Raw genomic sequence first — 26,412 nt, forward strand, 5'->3', positions numbered from 1 at the left:
TTTTAAAATGAATGTTAAAAAAATTAAATTCAATTGGAAAACATGTAATGAAATAAATATACTAAAAAACAAAACCATTTTCAAGAGCCGACTCCAGTAGCTCAGAGCCCCAGTCCCAAACTACCAGGTGGCCAAGGGTCAGTGCCACATTTGGACATCTGAGCACCCTAGGGCTTCAGCAAGCCTCAGGTCCTCTCCCATCCTACCAAGTATCAGACCTAGGGCTGTAAATGTGGCAATCCCCATTGGACTTTAAGCTTTTTACACCGAAGACACTAAACAGAAGTTTGACATGTCGGTCGCAGACTGGTGGGGGGCAGCTGCAGCCCTATGAGTCTCCAGCTCCTCCCCATGATTCTCTCCTGTAGCTCACACATGTTTCCCTCAACCTGCGGTTCTCAAACATGAGCTCTGGCTCCTTGTGCTTCCTGGTCACCCCCCACCCCGGATGTCCCCCCGTGTCCCCTCCTGCGCCTCAGAGCCCAACACAGGGAACAGGAAGTCCTCGGCTGCAGCCGTCAATGGCAGGGCAGCCTTACAAGCTCTCTCATGTGAATGAGCAGACTCATACTTGGAGAAAGCATGAAACTTGTGGGAAAGGGGCAGCCCGGGGCAGCTCGGACACAGCCAACATCTGTGGCCAACCACGGCAGCTCGGAATAGGGGGGGACTCCCCAAAAGAAGTCAGACATGCAACATTTTCTTAGAAATCTTCCCTCCTCTTGGCCCAGAGGCCAGGACTGCGGAGGCAGACCATCACGCTCACTGGGGCAGCGAGTAATTTGGCTGTCACTAAAGGGAACCCAGCGTGGAGCTGGAATGGGGGGGAGGGGGCACATCCCCTCAATGGTATGATGTCTTTTTATTTTTATTTTTTTTTTTAAAGTAAAACAGAGCTTTCCTGTGCACGTTCATGGTGCTGAAACCCATGCCTGGGGAGCTCGGGTCACAATCTTGCCCCTCAAAGGCTTTAGCCTTGTGAGGGGAGTTAAAAGCAAAAGCAGTGTCCACCTGTCAGCATTCTTCTTGGCCTTGGAGGACCCCTCCCATCCCCTCTTCACTCAGAGCAGCTTACCTGGGTGGCCATGGAGTGGTGAGTGGGGCCGGGGCAGGGTTGGGGAGGTGCTGGATGGAACAATCAGGCTCTTTCGGTTACTCGTCCTACAACTACAGAAAAAAAAACAAAGAATGTGAATAAGGCTGGTCAGAGCCTGAGAGGGAGGTCAAGACTGCAGAGACCCAGCCCGCTCCCCCACAAGCACTCCATCTGGCACTCTTGTCCCATGTGACCAACACTGAAGGCAGCAATGTACAGGCCAAAAGGAAGTGAGAGCAGAAACAATTGGTGAAAAATCAAGGTGTGGGGCAGAACAGGGGTCCTTCTGGTACAACCCGAAAATGCCTGGAGAAACATCCCAACAGGGGATTTAACCCTTATGAAGTGCAGACCCTCCAGGCTCGCGCCACAGAAACACCAAGTGGGACTCCCAGGGTGAGCTGGGTTTATCTGGGGTCTCCGCAGGAATCACAGGCACTTTCACCTTCAGGACTGCATGCAGAGTCCCAGGTCCGAGTCTGATCGGGAACGCCAGCTGGGCTGGTTGTGAGCCACGGTCCTGGGACAGGGGGACCAGCACACCAGGGGTATGGAGGCAGTGGGGCAGGGATTTGTAGAAGGGGGGAGCTCTCGGTTTGGGGTTCCAGGGCAGAGGGGTCAGCTGAAGTGAAACTAGAGGCACCCCTCACACACACCAGGATTAAAAGTGCTTACATCATTACTTCTCATTAATAAAACAAAACAAAACAAAAAGAACCAGCAAAGGAGAACCATAGACACTTACTATGGGAAGACGGTGGTTCATCTTCAGAAGAGGGCAGTGAAGTAAAAAAAAATGCTTCTTCTACCCCAAAGAGTAACATCAGAGAACTCAAAAAAGAATTTAAAAACTAAATGAGAGACACTAAGGAAAAATTAAAAAAAAAATCCAAGAAAAACAAGAAGATAATGAAAAAAAGTTAATCAAGTAGCAAAAGAGATAGTTCCAAAGATGGAAAAAAACTCTTTGAAAATTAGAACTGGGCAAGGGGAAGCCAAGTGAGGCTTTGAGAGACCAAGAAATAACAAGACATATTATAAAAAATGAAAAAATATTTTTAAAAAAGAATGAGGAAGTAGAACCAAATGTGAACCATCTTATAAGAAAAACAACTGAAGAATTGCACATGTTTAACCTTTATTGGATTACCTGCTATTTAGGGAAGGGGAATGGGGGAAAGGGAAGGAGAAAAATTTGGAACACGAGATTTTGCAAAGGTGAATGTTGAAAACTATCTTTGCATGTATTTCGAAAATAAAAAGCTATTATTAAAAAAGAAAAGAAAAGAAAAACAATAGATCTGGAGAACAGATCAAGAAGAGAAAATATAAGAATAATTAGACTACCTGAAAGTTGTGACCAAAAAAAGAACCTTGCCACAAGTACACAAGAAATAATCCAAAAAATTATCCTTGAGTGATAGAACTCAAGATAGAGGGGAAAGTAGAAATAGAAAAAAATCCATTGATCATCACCTCAAAGAGATTCTTTGTGGAAAACACATAGGAATATTATTACCAACTTTCAAAAACCCCAGAACAAAGAGAAAATCTTGCAAGAAACAAGGAAAAAACAATTCAAATATGCCGGAGCTATAATTATAATTGTACAGGACTTATCAAGCAGCCACCATAAAAGATCACAGGTCCTGGAATCATATCTACCAACAATCAAAAGAACTAAGCCTATGGCCAAAAATATCATATCCATAATATTAAATGGAAAAAAAAAAGGATATTCAAAGAAGCTGCAAACTTTCAGAACTTTCTTTCAATCAAATCAAAAAACTTTAACATATAAGAGCCAGTATCAAAGAGCAATTTCAAAAAAAACTTGACATGGATAAATTGTTTATGTTTTTACATGGAAATGTATAGCATGTGTTTTAAGTAACTGGACAGCTCATAAGAGATATTGGAGAAGATTAAAAATAACAATTATGTTAGACAAATGAGATACAGAGGAATAGCAGACACAGAGGGATGAGAAGGATTCATAGTTCTGAAAACCTACTCACATCAGGAATGGGTTAAATAGGCAATACTATATATAGATACACACACACACACACACACACACACACACACACACACACACACCATGAAGGGTATAGCACCCTCCAAAATGTATAAATAAATAAGGGGGAAGGGAAGGACAGAGGGGGAAGTAAAGGAGGGGGGAAGAAGACAAAGGAAAGATCCATAGGTGGGGGGAGATTAATAGCAAGGTAAATTAAGGAGTAGAATTAAAGGAAAGAGTAATCAGGGATAGGAAAGATATGTGTGTGTATGTGTATGTATAGATCCATATATGTATACATAAATAAATCCTTACTTAACCACAGCCTGCTTGGGGATGGGGGTAGAGGTGAGGGATGAAAGGGGAAAAAAGGAATAAAAGTAAAAAAAAAAAAAGTATGCAGCAGAGAACAAAAGAACCACCTACAAAGAAGTAAAGAAAAGATGGACACTGATGAATATAATGTCTTCTACTATTATATATCCTTTCTTGAACTGGTAATTGAACTGGTTATATATTTTGAACCTCTTGATGTTCTGTTGGGCACATGAAAATATTCTGTTTTGTCTTGCTTTGTTTTCATTTTCTGTTTTTCTTTTTTTTGTGTGTCTTTTTTATTAAAATAAAAAATTTTTTAAAGGAAAGGGCTTGAGTCCAATGTCACAGAAAAGTCAGCTGATGCTCCAGAACTCAAACCCAGATCTGAGCCCCAAGTCTGGTGTTTTCTCCCCACAATGTTGCCAACAGGACAGAGTGTCATTAAGCCAACAGGATATAGCTAACCAAGCAGGCTCCTAATGCTCAAAAACAGGAAAAGGGAACATGCACCAACTCTGCCAATCACCATTTCCTATAGAAGTGTAACTGATGCAATACAGTCGCCCCCAGGAACACACCCAAAGCGCCCACCTGGCCACGTGCCAGTCTCCTTGCCAGCTGCAGACACCAGTTACCAACCTCTCTGGTGGGTTAGAGCAGAGGTCACTGCTCCCAAATCACTGACCCAGCAAAACCATCCAAGACAGAGGCAAAGGATCTGCACATGCAGAAATATTCACAAAAGCTCTGTCTGCGGTACCAAGATTGGCAAGTAAGGGGGCGGTTATCAACAGGGAATGGATAAGCAAACTGTGGATATGGGTGTGACAGAATGAAGAAAGAGTTTCAGGGAAACCCGGGACAGAGAAAAGTAGGCACAAGCAGAACAACTTCTACAAACCCACATCATGAAAATGACCAAGGCAGGCAAGAACTCCCATCAGCCCAAGGCCCAAGGACGATTCCCCAGGACTCACGATGATGCCAGCCCCAGCCCACTTCAAGACAGAAAGCTGGGGGATGAGTGGGCAGAATGGAACAGCATTTAATCTAACAAGGAACAAGGTGGGAATTTATTCTGCTTGGCTATGCACTTTTTTTTGTTGTTGTTTTGTTTTCCGTAGTAGGCCAAGAGCAAAATGGAAATGAGAAAAGATGTCCCTTTCCCTCTGTAGGCCCCAGTTTCCTCCCATCAATCCCTTGATGACCTCTGAGGTCCTTCCCAGCTCCTTTGATCAATCAATAATCACCACACATTAAGGGCCCCTGGGTTGGATGTTGCGCCCATTCTGCTAAGTGCCAGATTAAAAGCACCATCAACTCATCCAGCAGTGAAAGTGGTGGTGGAGAAAATAAGCTGTACAAAGGAAGGCCCAGGGACTCTCAGAGATGGAGCTGCAAGCAGAAGGCTCGGGAAGGTCGGCCATCGTCCTTAGCGCTCCCAGCGAGTCCTGCTGCCGGCCAACAGCAGCTCAGGAGGACGGGAGAGAGCCCTGCAGGCCCTGGGGGAGGTGGGGGGGGGGGGCTTTGCCCAGAGCATGGTCATCGCCCTGGCAGGAAGATCAGGAAAGACATCCTGGGCACCAGCTGGCGGCTCTCACCAAGGCTGAGTCATAGCGCCGGGACGGGCAAGGCCACCACAAGAGTCCTCGGAGCCAGTGAAACTCCGAGTTCAAATTTGACCTCAGACACTTTCCCGCTGCTGCCTGCCTCAAATATAAAACGAGGGGGGCAAGACTTGATGGTCAAGGTCCCCTTTGGTTCAAGTTATGATCCCCCCACTGACCTGCAACCTCCCAATTTCAGCATCATTCCTCCTTGTCCTTCTCGGGGCTAAACCTGCCCTCGGAGGCAGAACAGAGAAAGAAAAGGATGAGGGGGTAGGTCAGAGCCCCCTCTGTCTGTCCCCCACCTCTGCTTAGCTCCAAGTAGGGCCCAGGGGCTCAGCCGGCATTCCCAGAGCTCTGATGGTCTCACAAAGCTGGCGCATGAGCCCAGTCTTCAAGGAGGAGAGACTGAGGCAGGGAGGATGACCAGGTCAAAGGGGTAGCGGCAGAGAATGACAGAGAGAAGGCCGTGGCACCGGATCCCGGAGTGCAAGGGGGACATCACTCAATTATGCTGAGACCGAGTCGTGGAGAGCTCTAAAAACTAAACCAAAGGCCTCACGTGGTGTGCTTCGGCCCAGGTCCGTTAGGAGGTTGGGGTAACAAGTCAGGACAAAGGCAATGAGAGCCTGAGCTGAGCGAGGAGCAAGGGGGGAGACAGACAGGGATGGGAAGATCCGGTGAGCGAGTGGATGGGTGGGCCGAGGGAAAGGGAAGGGCCCAGGGACACGCCGACGGTGTCTCATCCCAGGACAATTAGCCAACGTCACCAAGTGGGGAGGCTGGGGCCAGGGCACCTCAGACATTAAAAGGGAGGTGGGCAACGGGGAGGGAAGATAACGAACTTGGGGTCAGACAGGTTGAATTTAAGGTCTCCCAGGGCACCCCGACTAAAATGCCCAAGAAATAACTAGTGAGGCAGGATGAAAGCCAGAGTCTGCCCAGGGGGAAGAAGGGGAGGGGACCCTAGGAACCCCCAAGGAGCACCGAGAGTTACGAGTCATGATCGGAGAAGGACCAGAGCCGCAGCTGATACACCAGGAGACATTCATGTCATGAAAACCAAGATTTCCTAAGTCACAGAGGGGGCTCCTCTTCCTTAGAACACTTCGAGCATGGGCATGTTAGTTATACAATAACAGGGACTCTTTTCCCTGTGTGGGGTGGACAAGGACCCCTCTCCCAACTTTCCAAAACTAGTTGTGGGTAGTCTCTGGAGGAGCCCCCAGAGCTAGGTATGAGCAGAAATGGTACCCAGGGGGCTGGGAGCTCAGTGGGCCAGCCTTGGAAGTTCTAAAGTTCTACGGATCAGCATGCCTGATGCTTCCACAAGCACAGCAGGAATGTAGGGGTGGGGCTTGTGGGAAGGACCCACCTCTGGGAGGGGGAAGGCACGGAGACTTTGGCTGAGGTCTTGGAACACCTTCCTGATCTATCCCTTCCTGCCCATGCTGAACAGCCTCCCTTCTGCTCCAAAGTCCCTCCAGGCCAGCCTCCCCTTCCCCGGTGCCCAACTCGGCTCCTCTCCAGGGCTCCCAGCTGGCAACAGGCTAAGGACCCCAGCTTCATAGAGTGAGAGTGAGAACCAACTTTGGAGACCGTATGGTTCTCAACCCTCCAAGGAGGAGAGAAAGGCCCTGAGAGAAGCTCCCTGATGGGCAGAGGGAGCCAGCTCTGTGCCCTGGGCTCCACGGGAAGGCTCCTCCACTGGGTGCATCACTTCCTGGAGCTTCTGGGGCCGTCTCCTGCCCTGACTGCATCCCACACCTGGAACACTGACCCTGGAAGGCTCCCTCACTCCCAAGGCCTGCAGGAGGCTTTCTTCCCCTGGGCGCCCCAGGGCTGGTTAGGCCGGGCTGATTAGGCTCGCTTACAGGGTGACAGAGACTGGACCCAGCAGAGAGCCCTCGTGTTCTTTGGACTCCGCTGGGTCCAGCCTCCGTCACCCCGTAAGCGAGGGCTCCCCGACATGGTGCCGGGCGCCAGCAGAAGCTCGGGGACTATTGTCTCACACCCCGGCAGCTACAGCCTTGGCTGTCCCCACGTGCGAGCCGCCCATCCCAGAAGAGGAGGAGGAACCCAGCACACATCCAGGTTCATCCTTCTGCCCCCACACCTGAGACCAGGGCCGCCCTCAGCTCCCAGGTACATGGAGGGACCCCGGGCTGCAGCTGTCCAGAGGCAGTCCCTGGACCTGAGCCGCCAGAGAAGCAGGGCCCCTAGATCAGGCTCCTGCTACAGAAGGGCAGAGAGAAGGGCAGGGGCTGCAGAGAGACCCCTCAGGAGGGGGCCCCCAGCCATCAGGGAGGCTCCCTTGTCCCTGACTCCCCCCCGCCCCTGGGAGGATGAGCAGAAGGCCCTGCAGATGCCCCGCCACCGGCACGGAGGGCCTGGCTCCTACCTTTTAGAGCGCCGGAGTCGGCCAGCGGGCGGCAGGGAGAAGTTGGACAGCACCGTCCACGAGTCAGACATGGCAGGGCAAAGGAAGCAGCCCAGTGATGGCCGGGGAGGAGCTGGAGCCAGAGCGATCCCCAGGGCCCAGGGCTGTGCCATTAACATCTGTCTGGGCTGCGGCCCAAGGTTTGGGCAGATGGGGTCCTGCCTGGGGCCCCCCAAGGCCCGTGCTCAGTAGCTCTGGGGCAGAACATGCAGGAGCTACCAGGGCTCCCGCCCATTCTGGCTGCCGGACCTTCAGCTCTAACAGAGCCCTCCCCACACTGGGCAGGGGTGGGGCAGGCGGCGGGATGAGACAGAGGGACCTCCCCCATAGGGGCCATTCCCCAGCCTCAGCACTCAGGATTCACAGTCCGCCCCACCCCCAACACATTAGCATGCTTAGATCACGCTAATAATCTCCCAGCACAAGATCGATGGAGACCCGGAGGACAGGGGCTAGCAGAGGGGGGCGGGGAAGAAGATCTAGGGACGCCTCACCCCCCATGGAGGAAAACAGCCCCCAGGAGTCTTTCTTCCCCCCAATCCCCAGGATCTGGCCCCCCAGCCCTGGCCCCTCCCAACCCAGCTAGAAGCCCAACCAGCCCCCCAGAAAGTGTCCTCTCTGCCCAAACACTGCCTGGGGGGCCTCGGCCCTTGCCCTCAGGAAGGTACCACAGACTAGAACAAAACCCACCGAAAACTACACGGGCGAAGCGGCAATCAATGAAAAGCATTAAGAGACCCTGGGCCAGACTTCATGGTCAGCACCTTGTCAGTCAATGAGCTTGCTCTGCTTTATGTAAGCCGGGCAGAACGGCGACCCAGGATCCACGAGGCGCAGGCCCAAAAACGAGGGAGGGAAGGCCCTGCACGGGACGGCCCCAAGGTGCCCTGTCCCCGGCAGCTCAGAGAGGCGTGGGCTCGCAAAGAGGGGTCTGAATGCCAGAGGATTTTCTGCATGGTCTGGGGGGACGAGGGATCCCTGGGATCTCCTGACCAGAGATGGCAGCCCCCCCCACCATCCTTCAGACAAGTCAGCTGGGGGATAGGGGATGGGGGGGGTGGCGAGGAGGCCCCGGAAGGCCATTTCAGAAGGGCGGCCGTAGCCAGAGAGAAGCGTAGGGATGGGGGAAGCTGGTCTAGTGTTGCCCGGGGAAGATTCACTTGGCAAACAGGAAAGGGCAGTTCTGCTTTGGCTGGGACGAGTCTGCCTTGTCTCTGGTTACATCCGGCTCAAGATGTCCAGAGGGCGGTCGGCGCTGCAGGAGCGTCGTGGGAGCTGGTGAGCTCACCAGGCACATAGGGGAGGGGAAGAAAAGGCCGGCAGAGGCTGGGGGGTGTACGAGGTGAGTGGGCTGGGGAGGGAAGTGGAGAACCAGAGAGCTCCACCTAGAGCCCCCAGAGATTCGCGACAGCACTTTCAGGGGGAGCCTGCACTTGGAGGGCAGGAAGAAGGGCTCTCTGTCTTACCGGAAGATGAATGACAGCAAACAAGAGTAAGCCGGGAGGATGAGAGGGACGGGGAGGGAGGGGGGCTGCAGAGGAGCCTGAGAGGTGAGAAGTTTTGGGGCAGCCGGGGGAGCCAGTGCCACAGTAAATGAAGGGCTGCCTCGCTGCAGGGGGGCCCAGGGAGAGGAAGCCCCTTGTGGGCGGCCCAGGGCCATAATTTCCTAGCTTCTGTTCAGCAGTAAGGACAGTAGGGATGGAGCTGGGTGGGGAAAGTCATCTGAGACCCCACTGGCAGCAGACTCAAGCGCACAGACAGGGCAGTCCCCGAAGGAGGCTTTGGGGGTTCGGACTTCCCATCAAGAAGGAGACATGACTTTTGTGGGGCCTAAAGCAGACACGGCTCAGAATGGATTCCACCTGCCCAGACATGTTGGGTAACTCAGGGCCCTTAGAACGAATGGAAGGGGAATCGGCCTTGGCTGAGGCCTACTATGTGCCAGGCCCTACAGTGAGATTATCTCCGCTGCTCCCGGCCACTCTCCTGGGAGGGGCTGTTATCATCCCCATTTCACAGTTAAGGAAACTGAGACAAACAGAAGTGAAGGAACTTGTTCCAGGGTCCCAAAGCTGGGACGTGTCCGAGGTCCAGCACTGCCTCCACTGGACTCCCGAGCTGCCTTTCAGACAAACCTTAGCTGTAACTCAGCCAAGGGGTGAAGGAGGGAAGAGCAGCTGTCTCTGAAGGAGGTGGGTGGCTGCAGACCAGCAGTTGGTAGCAGAGATGCCCAGAAAGGCCGGGGCCAGGCCTGGAGCTGCCCTCGCACCTCTGCCAAAAGCAGCCAGCCCAGCCTCCACCCCCCTGCCAGAGTGAAGCCTGGCCCAGGTCACCACCAGCCCGTGGCTCCCTCTCAGGGAGCCCAAGACTCTCCTTCCCTCCCCATTCTGGCGCTGTGACACTGCTGGACATTTCTAAGACATCTCACGGGGCAGTGCCCTTTGCCCGCTGTCTCTCTCCTCCATTTGCGGGAGCTCCTAAAGCAGGGAGTTGCTTTGCTTTCCTCTGTGTCCCCAGGCCTTCGCGGGGCTCTGGTTCTTGGGAGACATTTAACAAGGGCAGACTTTTGAATCTTCTTTCTTGCTTTCTCGAAGCAGCCTGACCAACTGCGGGGAAAGGCCAGAGGGCTGCCCCTGCCAGCGTCCTCGGGCTGCAAGCCCATTCCTTCTGGCTCACCTTGGCCGGGCCCACTTCAGCAGGTTCCAGGGCTCCCATCGCACTCCCAGCCCTGCTGTCCCCACTGCACAGAACAAGAAGCTGGGGCTGGAGGCGAGAAGTGCCTGGGATGGGAGTACCCTTGCCTTTGGAAGCCCTGAGGGTTCTCCCTCCCCTCCCCACAAACCAATGCCCCTTCCCCAAGCACCATCACTTTGATGGCCACATTTCCAGGCCCAGCTAAGTATTCCCAACATCTGTCCAAGACAGATTTGCTTACAGAAGACAAACAGATGTGACCTTGACCCCTTCCCTCCCTCCAACCATCTGGCCTTCTCTGGCTCCATGTGCTTCTCTCTCCAGCTTTCAATGTCCTCTCAGATAGGACTGTCTGATTGACTGAAAAAGCAACGCGGCGCACCCTCGAGGAGCCCAAGGCCTGACGGAGGGGGCGAAGCAGAGGGAGCTTCAGCTGCAAGTTGGATGGGAAATCTCAGAGGTTCTGGGGCGGAGCAGATGGAGGTGCATCTTCTCCCATTAATACAACCGTATCAGTTTATGATGCCGGGTCATGTGACTTAGGGAACGAAAATGTTCTTTTTGCCAGGCCTCCCCTTTACAAGGGTCACTTGCCTGGGGGGCAGCCGAGGGCCAGGCTGGAAGCGGAGCCAGCCCTTTGCAGGCTCTTGGGCTGTTCACCCACAGGTACTGTGTGATAGTTGCAGTTGTGGCAAGGAAGGAAAAATGCACAGCAACGGCTTTGGCAAAAAGAGGGAGGCTGGGAGCAGGGGAGAATAAGTGAATTTGGTTCTGGACATAGTTAGAATGTCCCAAAAGCAAAGTGGCACAGGCTGAAACGTGGGAGAGACTAGAGCTGGATGAACAGACTGGCAGAGAAGCCCCAGGAGCTGAGAGGTCACACCAGGTAAGAAAACGAGAGGAAGGACACAATCTTGGGGGATGCTCCCAGCTGGGGCGGGGGGGACACTGATGGGAGTGATAAATCAGCTAAGAATCAACCGGCCCCCAAACAAGAACCTCCAGGAGACAGGGCCACAGGGCCTTACTGTTCCGGGGAGAGGCCACAAAGGCATGTGGGAGTGGGACCGGGGCCCCCTGTGGACAAGATTAGATCCTGATCCTCCCAGCTCCAAGTCTGAGCTCTGACCTCTGCCAATGCCTTCCTGTTCTCCTGTTCTCCTGTTTCACTGGCACTGAAACTGCGCCAGGGGATCAGTCAGGAAAGGTCAGTCCTTTCATCTGACCATTTACGCAGTAACCCGAGAGGGACGAGGGCAGCCGGGGCCCAACCTGCTGTGTGGGCAGGATGTCACTGGAAAAAGGGCATCTGTGGCTCATGGAGCGTGGCACACGCACGTCCTCTCATGTGTCACCAGCCCAGCTTGGAAGAGCCGAGGAGCTCATGCCTTTGGCGGTGTCTATGTATGCACCTGGCCAGAGGCGGCGGCAGAGGTCAGTGGCCCAGAGAGACGCAAGGCCAAACTCTGCCCACCCACCACACACCAGGCTTGGGGCATTTCCCCTGGTCCTGCCCAGGGCCCTCTCAGTCAGACCCCCAGGCCCAGGAGAACAGCCCAGGGCTCGTTTCCATTCCCAGGTCTCCCAACTTTCTTGGCCCCCTTCTCCATGGCTCTGCCCATAGCCAGAAGCTGGGCTCCTCAGCCTCTTTGAGCCTGTGGCTGGTTCCCCTCGGGCCCAAACCTCCAGAGAGCCAGCCCCGTGAAGCAGGCTCCGTCATCACCAAATCCAGGGCCGCTCTCGGCCTTTCTCTTGCTTGCCCCTGGCACTGCTGGCAGGCTCTGTCACTGGAGGCTCCTCTGCCACCCAAACATGGGCACCCTGGGTTCATCCCCTGTGCACCCTTGCTCATCTGGCCCAGGTCTGACCCTGCATCTCTACCTGCCTGCCCGCCGGCCTTCTCCCCGGCCCCTCCAGCCCCACCATGTCCAGCCAGGCGACAACCTCTCCCCCTGCATGTCCCACAAGCAGCATGGGCAGCAGGGGAGAGAGCACTGACTCCAGTCCCAAGACCCGAGATCGAAAGCTCCCTCCAATGCTGAGACAACATAACTCTGTGACATGGGGCAGTAGCTAACTTCCTGGACCCTGGCAGTGTCACCCACAGAGTGTTTCCCCTTCCTCTTGGCTTTGTTCGGTCCTTGCTCCTCACACGGGCTCTGACTCAGTCTCCCCCCAGTCCCCTGCTTTGGCAGGACCTCAGCACAGGCCAGTGGAGGATCAGCCCCTCCTCAGTTGTGGAAATAGGTGTAGGTAAGGAGAAACTGGGCAAAGGCTGAAGGAGCAGCCCTCGAAGGGCTCTGAGCCCCTTCCCAGCCCTGGCGCAGACGCTGGGAGCCAGACATCCTGGCTCAGATCCCGTGTGGCTCAGGACTGTTAATTCCCTTCCAAGTTTAGTTCCTTCTCCTCCCGGAAGTCTTCCCAGATAGCCCCTCACTCCCAGCCCAGCTGCTGAGGCCTCCCAGTTTCTCCTTACCTACACCTACTTCCACAACTGAGGAGGGGCTGATCCTCCACTGGCCAGCACTGAGGTCCTGCCAAAGCAAGGGACTGGGGGGGGGGGGGGGAGGGAGGAGGGACTAAGTCAGAGCCCGTGTAAGGAGCAAGGACCGACTGAAGTCAAGAGGAAGGGGAGACGCTCTGTGGGCAACGCTGCCCCAGCTGGGGGGAGGGGCACAGAAAGCCACGCCGAAGGAGGGCAGCCAGTTTGGGACGGCCATCTTCACCTTTTCGTCCGGTGCCCTCAATGCTGGGCACTCACCGGGCTAAGTGATTACCAGCAGTCTGTCCTAGATCCTCACAGCCCCTGGGGGCCAGGGCAGTCCTCCGCCCGCCATTCCACTATTCGATGCTGGGCAGCCCCCCCCAACTCAAGACCCTTGGACAAGGTAGAATCTGAGAGCAGCAGCAGATCTCAAGCAGCAGCCTTGAGATCAGGATTCAAGGGGCTTAGCGTCATTAAACCCCCAGCACTACTTCCCAAACACCCTCAGTCCGTCCTCCTCCTGCTAGGCCGGGCTCATCCCCAGCATCTGTTCAGTAACAAGTGGCTGTCCACTCCATTGCCTCCTCCCAAGCGGCACTGCTGCATCCTGGGGCCTGACGCACAATCCCGTGTTTATATCAGAAAGGTAAGGAGCAGATCACACAGAGAGGGAACAGGTTTCCAACCACCTGACATTTTCATATGAGTAATTTTCCTATCTGAAAGTCTATTTATCCTCCTGGGAACTGATTAATGTCACACCTGCCTTAAAACTAAAACCTACTTTCCCATCTCGGCATGTCCCACGATGATCTTCAGTAATCTCTCATCCCCAGGGATGCCCCCATTTTTCTGGGTGATGCACGGACTGCCTTCCTCAAGAGCCAGGACGTCTCTGGCAAGGGCTCCCCGTTTTATGCCTTGGTGGATTACTAACAATCGGAGGGTTTTCAGACAAAGTTCTCCTTACCGCCGTGCTCTTCAAAGCTTCTTTTATGACCTCGGTGCATTCATTTGATCAACAGACAATTAGAACTTTGGCACCGTGCAAGGCACTGGAGGAACTAAGGTAAAAAAAAAAAAAAAAAAAACAGGAACCTCCTCTTCCCTGGAGGAGCTTATATTTTATTGGAGGGGAGGGAGGAGGGCCAGAGCACTCACACACAAGTAGATACAAAGTGGGGGTGGGTAATCAGGGAGGGCCTCCTGTAGGAGGCACGGACCCAACCTGGGGAAGCAGGGATCCCCCGAGCCAGGCAAGGAATGAGAACATGCCAGAAATGGGAAGGCCAGCAGCATTAACGAGCATCTCTGGGGAATCTGGGTCGGGATGGAGGTGAGAGCCTGGGAAGGAGAGAAGGGAGGTCTTTCCAAGGCCGCCCAGAGGCAGACGGGGGAGCCAGAGAGGGCTCAGCTTTGATAGCCTGGGGAGGGGAGCTCTAGGTTAGATGCCTGGAGTTTGAGATGCCTCCGGGGCAGCCAGTTTGTTAATGGTGGTGATAGGGGACTGAAAAGCCAGGAGGAAGATGGGGGACAGACCCAGAGATCCGGCAGCCATCTACCGGGATGATTATTAAACTCATGATGAAGTCATCGAGGAAGGAGAGAGGGGCAAAAGGCCAGAGCCTTGGAGACACGCCCATGGTTAGTAGGTACAGTCCCCGAAAAGATGCTGAGAAGTGGCCAGAGGAGGCGGATCAAGAGAGAGCAGGGGCTTCAACTCGGAGGAGAGACAGTGTCCAAGAGAGGAAGGGGCCGACTGTTACAGAGCACGATGGTCTATAGACACACGAAAAAATGCCCACAATCCCTACTAACTGAAAAAATGCAAATTCAGTTCTGAGGTACCTACCGCCTCACCCCTCTCAGACTGGCAAGATGACAGGAAGAAGTAATAAAAGTCAGAGGGGATGGTCAGTGTGCAGCTGCCGAAGTCTACGGGGCAGAGAAAGCCTCAACTCCAGGTGTGGAAAGGACACGCACCTGAGTGGCTGCTCTAACTCCATCAGGACAGTCCAGGTCCTCAGGAGGTACAGCCTGAGGCTGGGGACCTGGCACAGTGACCTACCTCCACCCTCCCACTGAGAAGCCCCTGTCACAGCGGGATGCAGGGGTCTCCCCTGTCCCCTGTGGCCACGGGACCCCTCCTCCAAGCACTGGAAGGAGACCTCTGTGACCACGAGGGCCACCCCACGACATGTCGAGAGGTGGCCAGAGAGCCCCCAGATCTCCAGGCACAGAGCAAACAGCCCTCCCCTTCCCTTCCTCACTGGACTCCCGGCCTCCTTTCTCATGGCTCCCAGAGAGTGCCGACAACAGGAGGAGATGCAGTACTAGCCAAAGACACAAGCATGAAGTTTTCAAGCCTACAATTGCTTTACACCTTTCAGAAAGACCCACAGAGGTTGGAGCTAGATCAGCCACATTCTGTAGATGAGGAAACTGAGAACCAGGATCGATGAAGAATCAGAGGCAAAATTCGAACCCTGGTCTCCTCCATCCACTGGGCCACATGGCCTCCACCCTTTGGGCCAAGCAGAAGCAGCCCACTCCCTCCTCCACCAGAAAATACTTCGGCACGGCCGTCGGGTTCCCAGGGAGTCTTCCCTCTTTCAGGTTCCTCAGTTCCTACAACGGATCTCCACACAGCCCAGTCCCCAGCCTCTTCTCTTGTCCAGCCCGGGGGGGACACTCGTTTATCAGGGGCCTTGCCAGGACTGATGAGGGCCCAGGACAGAGGGGCTCTCTCTAACCTGTTCCTGTAATCACAGATTCAGAGCCTCAGAGGGACCTTGGGAGCCTTGGTGCCGATACTGGTCGTTCGTGTTGAGGCACAGGAGAGGGGCTCAGGAGGGTGTAATGAAGGAGGGAGTGGTCAGGAGCAAAACAAAGAGGGACGTTAAAAGGAGCAAGAATAAACGGGGGAAATATAATTAGCAATAACAAATGTAAAAAAAGCTTTTGAAGAATTTTCTCATTTCTCAAATACAGAGTCAAATTTATAATAAGAGTCACACCCCAGATGAGAAATGATCAAAAGATATGATCTATGCCCAAAGGACAGCACTTCATGCATATTCTTTGACCTAACAGCACCACTAGTAGGCCTGAATACCAAAAGATTTGGGAAAAAACTTACCCCAAAAAAAAGGGGGGGGGGGAGGGAATGACCTACATGCACACAAAATATTATAATGGCTGTCTTCTCAGGGGAAAAAAAACCTGGGAATTGAGGGGATGCCCATCAATTGGGGTCCGGCTCCTTAAACTGTGACATGTGTTTGTGATAGAACATGATCATTCTCTGGGAAATGATGAGCAGGATGCTCTCAGGAAAAAAACCTTCCTGAACAAAGTGAAATATACCGTACACAGAGTAACGGCAATGTTCAGGGATGAGCAGCTGTAAATGTCTTGAATGAATGCCCCAAGGAAGTTCTCCAGCACCCTGGGCACCGCCTTTTCCCCAACCCCACTCTTAATTATTTCCTTTCTATACAGTTTTTATGCTTCTCTGTCCATGTTTACTTGTTTTCTGTTTCTCTCATTAGATTGTGAGCACCGTGAGGACAGCAGGGGCTGTCTTTCACTTCTTTCTGTATTCCCAGCACTTAGCACAGTGCCAGGCACATAGTAGGTACTTAATAAGTGTTTACTGACTCATTTCTGAGGGAGGATTGGTGCAGAGACATGGACAGAATTTCCTAAGATGAGAAAGCAAGAATAAAATAAAATCTATTTTAGCAGAGATCCAAGAATCCGGGATGAGGAGCAGGCGGCAGGTAGAAGCAAAGCCCACATGTGCCCCGGGCAGCTGTGCCCAGCACTGCAGCCACTGTGAAGTTCTACCAAGCCCCTTACACCACGCCATGGGCACACACGACCGGAAGCGGAGTGAGGCTGCTGCCGCCGACGTGATTAATCTAGGGCTGGCGCAACGCTTTAGAATGAGGAGTCATGGGAGGCGCACGTGGGGACATGGCTGTTTTTCAGATGAGGAAACGGCCTCAGAGTCCCACGATCATGGAGATGTTAAATGTCGGAGCTAAGATTTTACCCCAGGTCTTGCCAGCGCTGTCTGTGCCTGAAGAACACCAATGGCCACCAAGGGGGCTGCCTGAGACCAAAGCCCAGAGGGAGGGCACCGGGCCCTGGGCTCAATCTCTGTGGAGGATCTGAGGGAAGGTGCAGGAAATTCTGCTCCCTCAAACCTACGGAAACATGCCCCAAAGCAGCTCCTTCTAGAAAGGAGATTTCCCACTCTTAGCTACCAGAGAGTGACATTATGGAAAAAAAGAAAAGATCTTTTTAAAATACCAGGATAAGGAGCGAGCACTTGGAGTGGTCATACTGGACACCCCCAGGGCAGTACAATCCCCTTGTTTTCCAGATGTGGAAACCCAAAGGTACAGAAGGATTCCAGGACCCGAGAGCCCCCAAGAGTCCACCTGCTTCTCTGGCTGAGGAGCTGAATTTCACTCAACACTCATTGGCTGGGAGACCTCCATGGGCCTCAGTCTCTTCAAACAGAAGGGTTAGGCTCCGTGGGCTCTGAGGTGCTTTCCTAAAGGGACCAGAACACACCAGCTGAGAGCAAAGGCAAAGTTAGCATCCAGCTCTCTCACTTCCCAAGCAGCTGTGCCCACCACAAGTGGGCACCTGCTGTCACCCCCCCAGTCCCTCCCAAGGGCTGCCCCCTCCAGAGTTTGCTGGTTTGACCACCTGCCAGTCCTCCAGGTCCTGAAACTTCAGGCTTTGTGCTCCCTCAGGCCCCTGCCCGGAGCGTCCTGCTGGCCCAGGAAGGCCGGGTGCAGACAGGCCAGTAGATTCTGGACACGTTACAGGCCACAGAGATGGGAGTCTTCCTTCACAGAAACTTGGAATAAAAGTTTATTTTATCCTTCATAAGCCTTCCCATCCTCCCCAGGATCACAGCTCAGCATGGTCCCAGCCACACCACCAAGGGCACGCAGCCTCAAGGCCTAGGAAAGCACTGGGGCCACCCCAACAGCCCTTCTCTGCAGCTGCCACCCTGCCACAGACCACCTCCTTCCAGAAGTGACCCTCTGGGCCGCCTCCCCCCAGTCCAAGCCATCCTTGGTGCGGTCCAGGGTTCTAATCCTGACTCTGCTGCCCCTGACCTGGAGAGTCGCTGGGCTCCTCATTTGTACTTCCTGCCTCTCCCTGTCCTCCAGGACCCAGACCCTCCCTGTCCTTCCCCATGAGCCTCTGGCTCATGCTCCTCATCTTGGCCTCCTCCAGGGCTGGGCTCACCCAGGGGTCTTTCCTCATTCTCCTCCCCTTCCCCTTCCCCCTGCCTATGTTTGCCCAGACCTAATTATTTAGTCTCGGCTTCTTCCTGTCTAAACGATCTTTCTGCACCAGAGGGTCCTCAGACCAGCCTCCCGCAGAGGACGTCTCTCCAGAGTCTTGTGCTGAGAAAGGCTCTGACTGCCAGTGACCAGGAGCAGGTCGGGGAGGGGGCAGCACTGTGAGCCATGGGCATAGAGATGGGAGTGCCAACTGAGCCCGGAGGGCCCAACAGGGCCTGGGACTGGGAAACAAACCATGGAGTAAAACTGTTCCTGAAGGGAAGGCCAAAGGGAGGAGGGTCAAGATGGGACAGGTTCAAGGGGGACCAGGACCAAGGCCAAGGCGAACAGGATGGATTTGGGGAAGAAAACCTAAGGAGGATTTTTTTTTTTTCTGAGACAAAGTTGGGGTTAGGCGACTTGCCCAGGGTCACATAGCCAGGAAGTGTTAAGTGTCTAAGGCTGGATTTGAACTCGGGTCCTCCTGACTTCAGGGCTGGGGCTCTAGCCACTGCACCAACCAGCTGTCCCATAGGAGGAGGCTTGATGTGGGCCATGCCAGGATGCAGGTCTGGTACAATAAGGGTCTTTCTCATTCACAGGGCCAGAGACAAGCAGGATGTGGACCCAGTGCTGGGACCCTGCCACCAGGTGGCTGCTATCCCCATGACCCAGGGAAAGAGCTCTCCTAAGTGGGGCTCTCCTAAGTGGCAGTGACCTAGTCCATCACCCGACTACAACTACACAAGCCAGGTACAGAAATCCCCATTTGTTCTGGAGCAAACTGAGGCTCATCGTTTAGGATCCCTGCCCGCACGTACACAAGCAGCCTTCCTGAGTCCCCAAGCTTGTCAAGGCCTCTGGGCGCGGGAGCTGTACATGTCAGACAAAACTGAGGTCAGCAGGATTGTGGTCAAGATGCTGACTACAGTGGGGTGACCGCTCTGAGAAGATGTGGACATGCTAAGGAACCACGACGTGACACAGAGATGAGAGATGTTTCCCCGGAAAACCCTTCCAAAAGCAGACCTTCCGTTTCTGCCCCTCCCTGGGGTCCCTGCCGGCCGAGATCCCGATTCTGTGCCAGGGTACGTGCGAGTGTCCCTAGCTCCTGCCTTCCCCAAGCCACCCTTGCTCCCACACCACCTGCTGCCTTACCTGTTTTTTTTGCCTTCATAATCTTGCCCCCCCCCCACTGCCCCTCACGGTCTTTCCCAGTGAGTGCCCCAGGTGTGCCCGCCCCGTCTCATCCTTTCAGACATTAATGACCATTCCCCACCCAATGGGGGAACCCTTTTTTCTGCCAAGGGCCATTTGGACATTTATGACACCATCCACGGACCACAAAGTGATCCACTTACAGGACTAGCAGGGGGAAGGGGTCCTGCCTAGTGCTCAGCTTGTTGTCTTGGCAAACAATTTCACAGGCCTCATAGGGCCTTGGGGCTGGACGCCCCCACCCTGGCCTTCGCGGCCCCCAGCCTCATGTACACACCAGCCCTGGGGTGGAAGGTGACAGCTCCCCTGCTGAGGGCCACTGCAAAGGCTCTTCTGCAAGCCTCCAAACACAGACTGACAGCAAAGAAGGGAGGAACAGAACGGCTGTCTCCTCCCCACCCATCCGTCCTCACCTGGGCCTTTTGGCCCTCCTCCTCCTCCTCTTCCTCCTCCCAACCTTTATGTGGTGGGTAGTCTCCCACCTGACTGTGAGCTCCTTGAGGGGACAGGCTGAGGGGACAGGACTTCCCTGAGTCACCATCTCCAGTGACTTCTCACACTCAACATGTCCAACTCTGCCCCCCTTCTCTTTGTGTCTGCGAAGGGCACTGCCAGCCTGCCAGGCTTGTGGGTGTTTGTCCTTCACTTTCAAAGAGAACCGATGTCATCACAGGAGGATGTCTTGACTTGCTAATTAACTGGATTTAAGCGACAAAGTCGTCAGCCTTGCTTTCTCTTCTAGAGTCATCAAAATCCACTGGCTGGACAGAAGTCAGGGCAGCTGGCCGCGGCCCAGGAGGCAGTGGGTGACCTTGGCGTCTTTGGCGACCAGGCTATAAGGCTCCCCTTCATGGCCACTGGAACAGACTGTTCTCATCCGCCCATTCCGCTGGGGGAGGTCTTCACAGCTCACCAATGGGTCCAAGGCCCGTGGGCTGCCCTGGGCCTGGCCTAGATGGTCTTACCGAGTGTGGCCACCTTGCATACTATTGGCCAGCAGAGCTCCCCCTACCTAACCACGCGGCTGCCAAATGCTGCCGCTCCGCCCCCACTGCCTCTCCCACTCGCCAGGCCAGGCCCCCATCGCCTCCTGCCTCCAGTGCATCCCCCCACGGCTGCCAGAGGAATTGTCCTTAAGCACAGTGGAAAGAGTGGACCGAGAACAAAGCCTTGAGGGAGGAAGCCCTGGGTTCAAATCTAACCTCAGATACCGACCCTGGGCAAATCTTTCAGTCCTTCTTGACCCCAGTTTCTTTATCTGTAAAATGGGAATAATAATTACACCTACCTCCCACGGCTATTGTGAGAATCAAATGAGAGAATACTACGAAGTGCCAAACAAAATGCTAGCTACCATCATGGTTTACTATAAACTCCTCTAACAGATGCTCTTATTATACCAGCCCTTATCTCACAGTGTCACAAGCCCCTCGAGGACATGGGGCAGGGAGAGCATTCCCCTTCCTCCTGCCCCCACCCCCACCCCAGCCCCCGGCCTGGTCCGGAGCAGACTCTGGGGAGTCAGGAAGCTGCCCGACCATCCTGAGCGGTGGCTCACGCCCTTACCTCCACAGGAACGGGTGGCAGCTTCCGAGGCCACTGTGCACGGGCAGGTTCAGGAAAAAAACTGGAGGAGCTGTGGCAAAAGCCCCGTCAGCACTGAGAGGAAGCTGGGGGTGGCACAGGGCCGGGGCCGACGCTGAAGAGGGTAAGTGCGGGTGGACATCACTGTTTCCTCGACCAAGAGAAGAGATTCTGCATCCCAGCAGAAAAGGCAAGGTCAGTGACAGGCTCCGGACAATCAGGGCCCATTCAGAGCCAGACCCTTATGAAAAAGGCCCAGAAAACCAGGGGGGAAAACCCCACCCCAAGCAAAGGTCTCCTTCAGGATGGGGAGCATGGAGCACCATTCCACTAGAGGGGGAGGAACCCTGCACTGGCCCTTGTTGGGAGGCGTTGGAGTGACCCCTAAACAATGCTCATGGCCTGACTGCCTGCCCTGGGCCAGGCCCCCTGGGCCAGGAGGACCATTCTGTCCAGAAGAGCACCTGGAGGGGCAGATCTCTGTGACCCTGGGCCCCGAGGGCCTGACAAGCACCACGGATGGGGAGCAGGGCCGCAGGGGTCAAATGGCCTCTAAGTCGGCCATCGGCGTGGAGAGAGAAGAGCAAACACAGGCAGAGGCCGACTGGCTGATTGTCCAGGGCCAGGTCCAAATATCAAGCACATCGGCTAAAGTTCAACTCCATCATTTAAAGCAAACAGGAGCCTTAATGACTTCAGCTGCTTTCCCACTCATCAGCTGCCTCCTTCTCTCTCCCCAGCCAGGGCCCAACAGGATCTCAAGGGTCATCCCCACAGGCCAGAAAGGGAGTTTCCAGGGCTCCAGAGGCCCAAGGAACCTGGCCACAGCAGCCTCAGCCTTGACTCCCTTGAGTCACTGGGAACGTCTCCACCATGAGCTGGACTTCTTTCTTGGGGAAGAGGGGGAAGGACACTCCCCCCTCATTTGGAGGAAATCCCAAATATAGAAGGTGATTTGAACGCTAACATTTATTTGGGGCTAACCATCAGGGCCAGCAGGGATCCCCTTGCCCAGTTTCCCCCAGAGCAGCCCTGTGATGGCTGGAGAAAGGCCCACCCACAGAACCGGAGCCACTGGCCCCACTAGAGTGAGGGGAGGCGGCTGCAGCTGGGAAAGAAGGCTCCCGGAGGGCCTTGATCTTCCCACCGGCTGGTTTTCGATCCCTTCTGTCCCCAGACACTTCACCCGGCCAACAGGCGATCCATCCCATTGGAGCAGGCCCAGTGAGCGACTGTCCGAGTGGAATTACACCCCATGCCGGGCCATTGGCCAAGGCCTCCGAGAATCATTAACTCCCCCATGAGGCTGGTGAGCGGGCCGGGAGCAAAGGCAGCCCTCCTCAGCTGCCTCTGCTTCCATTTTATCAAGCCCCCTCCGGCTCATGCCCCGCAGGACCTAGGACATCTGTGGCCCCCGAGCCTTCTGCAGAGGAGCAGCCTGAGTCCCCCATCTCCCTGGATCTAGGACTCCCTGCAAGCTCTGGGGACATCTTGTCAGGAAGGTCACTAGAGCTTCCTGCCTGGTAATCTCTGCTTAAAGAATCCTCCGGCTTAGGAGGCAGTGACCCACATAGAGCCGGCCTTCTAGTCTCCTCCGGCCACCCTGCCATCCTGGGGGTCACTCCGCTGCCTTCCCAACCAGCGCCACACTTCTCTCCCCGCTAAAGGCAGAGGAACCAGCCAGACCCCCCTCAGCCCAGTGGGGGCCAGAAGTGGAGGGAGAAGGGACACCAAATATCAACAGCCCCAGGCACCAAGCACACCCGGATGGACGACAGGCCCGGGCACTGAGTGCCCACTCCCCAGGGTTTCCAACTCGGACGGGGCAGTCTCCTCACCTACCAGCCCCCGGAGGGTGACGTTTGTTGGCCCTGCCGCCCCGGAAAGCCCGGCCCACCGCCGCCCCACCCTCCTTACTGGATCCGAAGAGACGGGGCTCCCAGCCTCTCCCGCCTGCGTTTCATGCTGCCGCTGTGGCCGCCGCCCGGGCGCCTCCAGCCCGGTTACAGCAAGCTCAGAGCAGGGATTAGGGCGTGGGGCACAAGCTGGCCAAGACACCACCGGGCTCAGTCCGAGGGACTGCACCGGGCCGGCCCTCCCGGCCTCAGCCTCGTGTGCCCCGCAGCCCTAAGAGTCACTGCCCTGGAGTCTCCCAGAAAACACAAAGGCAGCCCCGCCGTCCGCTCTGGGAGAGGAGGCCCGGACCTGCCAGCGGGGTCCTCCTGACATCACTGCCTCTGGCCGGCAGCGGAGGCGGCAGCCAAGGGCCAGGGTCTGTCTGGAAACGTGTCCCAGCTCTGTGCCACCCGCCACCGTCCACACGTCAGGCGGGCTCCCGTGGGGGGAGGGAAGGGGGAGGAGGCCTGGCACAGGCTGCACATACCAACAGGCAGACTCACTCCGGGACAGAAATACAGTTATCACTCACAGAAACCCAAGAGCCGTGAGCAGACCACAGAGCAGCTGCTGCAGGCAGGGGCTGGGGGCACAGGGGACCAAGCACACTCATCAGGCCATTTTTGGAAATCAAAGTGCCTGAGAATTTGCGGCCTCCCCCGCAGGGTCCCACTGGGCCCCAGCTCCTGTTGGAGGCAGAGAAGAGGGGCAGGGGCTGGGGCTGCCTCTCAGCTTCCCAAATAATGGAGCCAGTTAGTCCCCAGGGGGCCCAGGACAACCCTCCCCCCAGGGCCAGAGAACCCTCAGTTCTGGTCCATTCATGCTTACGTGCATCTAGAAACTGGTCAGTATAAACATGACTCCCAATTTACATATAAGGAAACTGAGGCTCAGAAACAAACACCCTGCCCCCAGCCACACAGCTCAGAGGGAGGTGCCACGTCTCTATCACCTCTCACTGCCTGGCACTATGCAGGGCACACAGAGGAGCCACTGGGAACCCTGGGTCTTCCCTGGGAAAACAGCTAATGAGCAGGAAGGATCAAGAGGCCGGCCTGCAAACTCAGGCCCCAGGCTGTCCATGTCCTGGGCATGGAGAAGACATCAAGATCACGGACAGGTCCCCTTCCCGCTTCTGGAATACCTGCCCATGCCCACAGGCTCAGTGCCAACCGATATTCTCTAGCAATAAATGTAGCAAGCATTTTCAGCCAAAGTTTCTTGCTCAGGGTCTAAATTTCAGTTTCCTGAAATCTGGTTGTCAAAGGGTTAATAAGCTCCCCTCCCCCCAACCCAAAATAACCCTGGCTTGTGGCCTGGAGCAGAGACCACGATGATCCCTCGATCACCGCCCCCTGCTCACATTACAGCCCCCTTGGCTCTCTCCCTGCCACATGACCCCAGCAGGGTCACCAGCACCTTTAAATATACACCCTCAGAGAGGAGGGTGGGAGGGAGAGTCGGGCCCACACTGCTGCTCCTCCAGCCCGGCGCCAAGCTCACCAAGGGGCACACAATGCCGGCCAGAGCCGGGTGGTCTTTCCCGAGCCAACCGGACAACCTCACACCACAATGAATAGCCGAGAGGGCTCCTGGTGCCCTTGAGAGGAGGCATCCTGAAGACACCCACTGACTAGAGAGCCCCTTGGGAGCCAAGGCCGGGAGGTGCTGTGAGAGCAGGGGTGGCCCATGTAGCTCCCAGTCAGATCCCACTTTAAGAGCAGGACCCTGAGGCTCCTCCCGGGACACGGAGAGGTGGCCCCGAGCCCGGGGCAGGGGCTGCCTCCTACAGATAGATCCTTCTAGATCTATCTGTAGATAGGTCAGAGGTCAGCACTTTCTCCCTCTTAAACTGACTTTGTTTTCTCAAACCTTTGGCTTCCTCACTCATGGACAGATTTTCCCCCAACTCCAAAGCACCAACCACCCAAGCTCCCCGAGGGTTCCCCGGCACAGGGCCCGGTCCGTGGCTCGAGGAGGAGCACTTCACTGGCTCTGCTCCTTGCTCCCTGGATGACCACCTCTAGGGTCAGAGCGCTGAAAATTGACAATATCAATCCCTTTACCAGCCCAGTAACCTGTGGACCCAAAGCTGAGCCCTGGGTTTATGTGGCCTGGCAGCCTCTCACCTGAGACATCTGAGTTTGAGCAGACCCGCCCCTCAACTAGTTCTTCCCAGGGCAGACCAGCTTGTGGCTTACAAGGTCTTGAGAGAAAAGGTTAAGGAGTTCTCAGCTCCCATGCAGCACTTGGGCAGGGAACAGGACAGGCCCTACACATTTCCACAGCAGACACAAAAGCCCAGTTCTTGTGGCTTGTCCTGCACTCACAAAGCACTCTGAACATGGAGGGACCTGTCAAATTCAGCTGAACCCCAGGGTGGGTCAGGAACCAGAATCAGAACCACGGAATTGCCTTAGAAAGCCTAACCCACAGCTCCCAGAGTTACATCAGTCCCAGTAAGTGGCCCTGCCATCTCTCCCTTCCTCTTTCCCACTGCCAAGACTGTGAGGTCTTTTCTTTGTGTCCCTTTCTTTGCACCCTCTTCTCCCAGCCCAGCCTTCAAATAAGTCAGGGTGGTTCTGGGCTCCGGCCATACCCACACTGGTCTCCGTGTGACCCAGAGCGCACACTTGTCCCATCCTGGTGCTTCTCCAGCACACGGAGCTGAACACAGTGTGCCGACGAGACCCGGCCAGGGCAGGAGCCTGGCTGGTGCCCCGAGGTCCTTGGGAGGGAAGAAGCTTGCCAGTTCTGAGACGTAGGCGGCACAGGCCCCAATGGGTCCCAAGTTGTCTGCAGAGTGAGACTGGCACCCTCACCCTGGCATTCAGAGCCATCCCAGTCTTCCTTCCCCTGCCATGCAGCATGTCCCGGCCAGGCCGGTCTCTTTGGCTCACCCCCTTCTCTCTGAACTTCCTCACGTCTGAGCCTCGGCCTATGGGCCCCCTCTAAGGCCCTGGGATGCTCTGCCCTCTTGGATCATGGTCCTTTATGCCCACGCCATTCATCTCTGAGGAACTGGAAATTCCCTGACAACAGCTGCTAGGTCACTTACCTTGGAAGGCTGATGAACAGCCCAGGGGTTGGGGGTCTAAAATGTTGACCAGAGTGCTTTACTGGGACCCCTGGGACCCTCACAAGCACCTCAGGGGTCTCCTAGCAAGGAAGCAACTGAGTTTAACCTCGGGTCCTGCAGACGCCAAGCCCAGTAGTCTCGCCCCCCACAGCTGGGTCCTGCCCTACTGTCATGGAACAGTCTGCAAAGGAAGCTTCTCCAAGGAGATGGGGCCGTCGCCACAGGCCCTGGCTGGGAAGCCAGGTCTGTGGCCAGACTCCCCAAGGACCGGGTTCTGGGTCACACAGAGAGACACGAGCCTAATTAGGCAGGCTCAGAATGGATGGCACAACAAGTTGGAGACCAGCACCGCTGCTGGGGACACGTCTCAAAGCCGGCCGGACCCCAGGAGGTGACGCCATGACATGCAGTGAACCGCATTGGAGGGAGGGTGCCCGAGAGCACCGGCCTCTCTCTCCTCCAGACCCCTCAGCAGCCAGAGAGAGAAAACTATCAGATTGGCTGGCTGAGACCTAGTCAAAAAAAATCACAACCAAAGCACGGATTTAACACAGACAAACTTGGGTTTGAAACAATCGGCTTCACCACCAGGATGGGGAAGGCGAAGGTAGACAGCAGCTGCTCTGAAAAAGATCTAGAGAGCTTAGTGGACAAGTGGCATCT

General features: G+C 55.1%; 1 protein-coding gene across 1 annotated transcript in view; it reads right to left on the reverse strand.

The window, feature by feature from the left end:
* The window catches only part of MAST2 (microtubule associated serine/threonine kinase 2), a 113,279-nt gene that overhangs the window by 36,387 nt on the left and 50,480 nt on the right, over positions 1-26,412 (reverse strand). The window contains 2 exon segments of the mRNA XM_031969200.1: positions 1,076-1,167; positions 20,757-20,945. Coding sequence (XP_031825060.1) covers positions 1,076-1,167; positions 20,757-20,945 — 281 coding nt within the window.

This window comes from Sarcophilus harrisii, chromosome 4 (assembly GCF_902635505.1).
Source record: "Sarcophilus harrisii chromosome 4, mSarHar1.11, whole genome shotgun sequence".
Lineage (NCBI taxonomy): Eukaryota > Metazoa > Chordata > Mammalia > Dasyuromorphia > Dasyuridae > Sarcophilus > Sarcophilus harrisii.